The 4,767-nt window shown below is 43.0% G+C and overlaps 1 protein-coding gene across 1 annotated transcript in view; it reads right to left on the reverse strand.

Annotated features, from left to right (window-relative positions):
• Positions 1 to 1,345: 1,345 nt before the first annotated feature.
• LOC119416125 (cytochrome P450 2J6-like) overlaps positions 1,346 to 4,767 on the reverse strand; it is an 18,413-nt gene continuing 14,991 nt past the window's right edge. The window contains exons 7-11 of the mRNA XM_037683315.1: positions 2,779 to 2,914; positions 2,165 to 2,250; positions 1,855 to 1,956; positions 1,628 to 1,769; positions 1,346 to 1,533 (exon numbers count right to left, since the gene is read on the reverse strand). Coding sequence (XP_037539243.1) covers positions 1,346 to 1,533; positions 1,628 to 1,769; positions 1,855 to 1,956; positions 2,165 to 2,250; positions 2,779 to 2,914 — 654 coding nt within the window. The remainder of the gene's footprint in view (positions 1,534 to 1,627; positions 1,770 to 1,854; positions 1,957 to 2,164; positions 2,251 to 2,778; positions 2,915 to 4,767) is intronic.

Below are 4,767 nucleotides of genomic sequence, written 5' to 3' on the forward strand. Positions count from 1 at the left end.
CATCCATCCATCCATCCATCCATCCATCCATCCATCCATCCATCCATCCATCCATCCATCATCTTGTTCTGGAGGCAGCTCTAGACATCTTTCTTCACAGCCACCCCTTCCAGCTCTCCAAGGTGTCCCCAGGCCAGTGTCTCTCCAGCGTGTTCTGGGTCTTCTCGGGGGTCTGCTTCCAGTTGAACATGCCTGGAAACCTCCTTGGGAAGGTGTCCGGGGTCCATCCTTACCAGGTGCCTAAACCACCTCAACTGGCTCCTCTGGAATGGATGTGGAGGAGAAGCAGCTCTACTGTGAGTCTCTGGATAACTGAACTTCTCACCATGTCGCTCAGGGAGAGTCCAGCTTGAAAACTTATTCAGAACACCTGTATCCAGGATCTCCTTCTTTCAGCCACTAGAGTTCGTGACCACAGGTGAGGGGTTGAACGGAAACCGACATGAAAACAGAGAGCATCACCTTGTGGTTCAGCTCCTTCTTCACCTCAATGGACCGGCACAGAGTCCACAATACTGCTGAAGCTGCATTGATTGTTAAAAGCAAAATTTTGTACAAAGAATGGGCTCTTCCATAAAACAGTCCCATTAAATGGTCTCACAGACCTGACCGTCTTACATTTCACATTGATTGTTTCAACTCTGGTACTACCTCGCTTCACGACACTTAGTGCTGTAGTATCTGATGAGGGTCTGGGAGTTTCTAGCTGGGAGGTGGGGCAGCTTCAGCTCCTGGATTGAGGCAGAAAGAGCACCCATGACTGAACAGTTCTTTATGGGATTCACTCTCTCAGCCTCTGTAACTCCTGGCTGGACCACTACATCCAGAGGGATCCCCGCCCTGAGGTCAGAAATACCTGAAATGTTTTGGACACATTTTGGAACTTGGAATCACCTGTTCATGGTGTACAAGGTGCATAACTGGGTCCAGGATTGGCCTTTATCTCCATCTGAAGACCCACAAGGACCAGTAAAGAGGACCGTCATAGTCGTTCATAGTCGTTCATCTGAGAGTCGGGATAGTTCAAAACTTTTTCACAACTTCCAAAACAAACTGCAATAAGAAAATCAATTGAATATGATTTTATTGCAAAAAAAAAAAACTTTTATAATTACAGTTCAAACCCAGGATTGACATCAGAAGGGTGGAAGAACATTTGGGTCAGTACATTCAGTACCATATGAAAGAACAGCATGTCTTAAGGATGGTTTATATAGAAGCTGTCTGATAAATTTGTTAATATTTCACAAAGTTTCTGACTTCTACAGGAACAAACAAACAAAAAAAAACTTGCATATTTTTTATCTTTCATTCATCTGTTTCTACAGAGCCTCTTCACACCACTTCACTGTTTGGACCTGAGCTGGACCTCCATGTTGTAAGGTTTTGGAGTTAAAGTTGCCCCAAAAACCGGAGTGAAGTCCGGTTCTCCAGCATCCTCCGGCCAGATGAACTTAAACTTCCTCAGCAGGGTCACCGTCATGAGGAAGAGCTCCATCCGGGCCAGACCCTCTCCGAGACACAGCCGTGGACCTGAGACACAGAAACCTCAACGTTATTGTCTTTTAGTTGAACAAACTCTGTCCCTGTAATCCAGGCGTGAAAGTAAAGTTTTCTACAGTTCTACCTGCAGAGAACGGCATGAAGGCCTCTGGTTTGACAAACTCTCCCTGCTCATTCAGGAAGTTCTCAGGATTAAACTCGTGAGGGAATTTCCACTGATCCTCTTCATTCAGCACTGAGGTCAGGTTCTGGATGATCATTGTTCCCTGAAGAGAAACCAAAAGAAAAGAATAAGACCAGAAAGAAAGTTTTTGATTCATTTACTTTGTGTCAAAACAGGAAGCTCCTCACCTTGGGGATGGAATATCCCATCAGCTCTGTGTCTTTAATTGTGGTGTGAAAGACACTGAGAGGAACAGTGTTGGCAACCCTCTGGATTTCATGGATCACAGCCTGCATGAAGATAGATATTATAAACTTTATCTGGCTTGGAATTTAATTAGTTTAGCCCTTTAAAGGAACAAACAACAACAAGCTTGTCAACATTCAGGATGAATGACCTAAAGATTCATATCATGCTCAGACATGCCTCTCAGGTACAAAAACTCACTCTAAAAACAATAAAATCATCAGGACAGATCTGTGGAATGATGCTCATCACCTGCACATAAGGCATGTTGTGTCTGTCCTCAAAACTGACCCGATCCCTTCCCTCCAGAACTCGGTCGATCTCCTGCTGACATCGATCTGAAGGAGCAGAAACTGTTTTATAAATGCTTCAAAGATCATGTTGTGATATTTTAAAGTGGTTTTAATCAAGAAACTTTTTTAATTCTTTCTAAAAGTCCATCAATTAATTTTTATTTTATTTTTATTTTTTTGCCACTTGGGTGCAGAATAAATGAGAGCGACTAACATGAAATTAATTTAAAAAAAAAGCAGAATGAGTTGAAGGCAGCATACATGGAGTTTTCTAAGAAGAATTTACGAGCTAAGAGGACAAGCTTCAATGTGTTGCGTGACAACTGTGTTGATCTCGGTTAGTGATATCTGTAAAAATAAATGATTTCTATCTCAGAGGGTGAATCAAAATATTAAACTATTTGTTAAATAAACAACAGCCGGTTAAAACTCCTGTTATTCTTTTATGGTTTTTGATTTTGTTGTGCCCTCCTAAGGTTATCCATGGCTCCCTTCTGGTCACCTCTTGGGAAAGGTTTTGAAACTTCCACAGTGATGAAGTTAAAGGCAACACTCTCCGTCCTGAAGGTGTACCTTGGACATGGGGATAGCACGGGAGGTACAGAAACCCGGTCAGGAGGGTGTTCGAGGTGGTGTCAGTCCCAGCAAGATAAAGATCGAAAGTAATCCTTCTGAGTTGCTCCTCAGAAAATGAAGAATCCTCTTCAGTCTGAACAGAATACAAAAAATATTAAAGGATAGTAAAACAATGAAAGACTGTTTTTGAGTGACTGCTGGATCAGCATCTACTGTTTGCCTGGTTTGCAAACTTTGTTCAGTTTTTATCATCATATATCTCTCATCAAGCACTGTTCTTTAAAAGATCTGCTGCAGCAGCAGATTGGCTCTAAATTGTTGTCTTTTGATACAGTTAGCTTTTAGCTGCTGTTTTGTTTTTTTTAAATTGTAGCTTTTATTTAGTTTTGCTACATCCATCCATCCATTATCTCTACCCACTTCTTCCTTTTTGGGTTGTGGGGGTCACCGGTGCCCATGTCCAGCAATCACTTTGCGAGAGGCGGGGTACATCCTGGACAGGTCGCAAGTCCATCACAAGGCCACATAGAGACAAATGAGACAAACAAACCATTCACTCTCTCATTCACACCTAGAGCTACCTATCAGTCTAACATGCATGTTTTTGGTCTGCGGGGGAAACCTGGAGAAAACCCACGCTTTGTCTTTTCTGGGCCTTGGATAGACACTACACAAGCTTGGGTAAATGGTAAGGGTTATGTCAGAAAGGGCATGTGACGTAAAACACTTTTGCCAAAAATATAATGCAAGTTCATTTAAGTGACACCATGCCAGATCAGTCGAGGCCCAGGTTGACAACGACCGCCACCGGTGCTGTTGACAAACAGGGTGCTGGCAGAAATTGAGCTACTGATAGTTGAAGACCAGAAGGAGCGAAACATGTCAGGAGATAGAGGGAGAAGAGGAAAGTCAAGAATGTAGGACTGAGGGTGAACACTCTAAATGTAGGGACAATGACAAGCAAAGGTAGAGAGCTGGCTGACATGAAGCAGATAAGAAAGGTAGATGATTTACATGTCCAATAGACCAAGTGGAAGGGCAACCAGGCTTGCAGCATTGGAGCAGAGTTTAAACTGTTTTATCATGGTGTGGATAGAATGAGAAGCGGAGTTGGGATGGTCCTGGGGGAGGAGTTGGCAAAGAATGTAGTATAGGTGACAAAAGCATCAGATAGGGTGACGCGCCTGAGGATAGAAGTAGAAGGTCTGATGTTAGACTGAGATTGTGAAATTGGGGACTGTAAGGTTGTGTCAGAGGAGAGCATGGTCAGACAGTATGAGATGGTTGTGTGTAGAATGACTTATTGTAAAGAAGAGAAAAAGAGTAAAATCAGACAAGATCAATTGGCGGAAGCTGAGGAAGAACGAATGCTGTGAGGAGTTCAGAGAGGAGCTGTTAAAGGCTCTGGATGTAAGAAAGAGCTTCCAAATGACTGGGCTACTACAGCAACAGTAACTAGAGAGACAGGTAGGAAGGTACTTGGTGTGTCATCTGGACAGAGAATGGATGACAAGGAAACCTGGTGGTGGAATAGTAAAATTCAGGACGTTATTCAAAGAACGAGGTTAGTCAAGAAGAAATTTGACAGTGAGAGGACTGAAGAGCGGTGACAGGAATATAAGGAGATGCAATGTAGAGCAAAGAGGGCAGTAGCAAAGACAAAGCAGAAGGTGTATGATGAGTTATAGATGAGTTGGGAGAAAAAGAGAGTTGGCTGGAGTAAAGAGGGTTAGAAGGACTTGTACCGATAGATGAGATGGAGGGATCAGGCTGGAAAGGATGTGCAGCAGGTTAGGCTTGTCAAAGATAGGAATGGAAATGTTCTAACAAGTGAAGAGATCATGATGAGAAGATGCAAGTTGTATTTTGAGGAGGTAATGAATTAAGAGAATGAAAGAAAAATAGGAGAGGTCACAGAAACTGTGGACCATGAAGTGGGTGTAACGAACCCCGTATAATGGACCAAAATCACCACCACAAAAAATC

The sequence above is a fragment of the Nematolebias whitei genome, chromosome 10 (assembly GCF_014905685.2).
Source record: "Nematolebias whitei isolate Nwh7 chromosome 10, NemWhi1, whole genome shotgun sequence".
Lineage (NCBI taxonomy): Eukaryota > Metazoa > Chordata > Actinopteri > Cyprinodontiformes > Rivulidae > Nematolebias > Nematolebias whitei.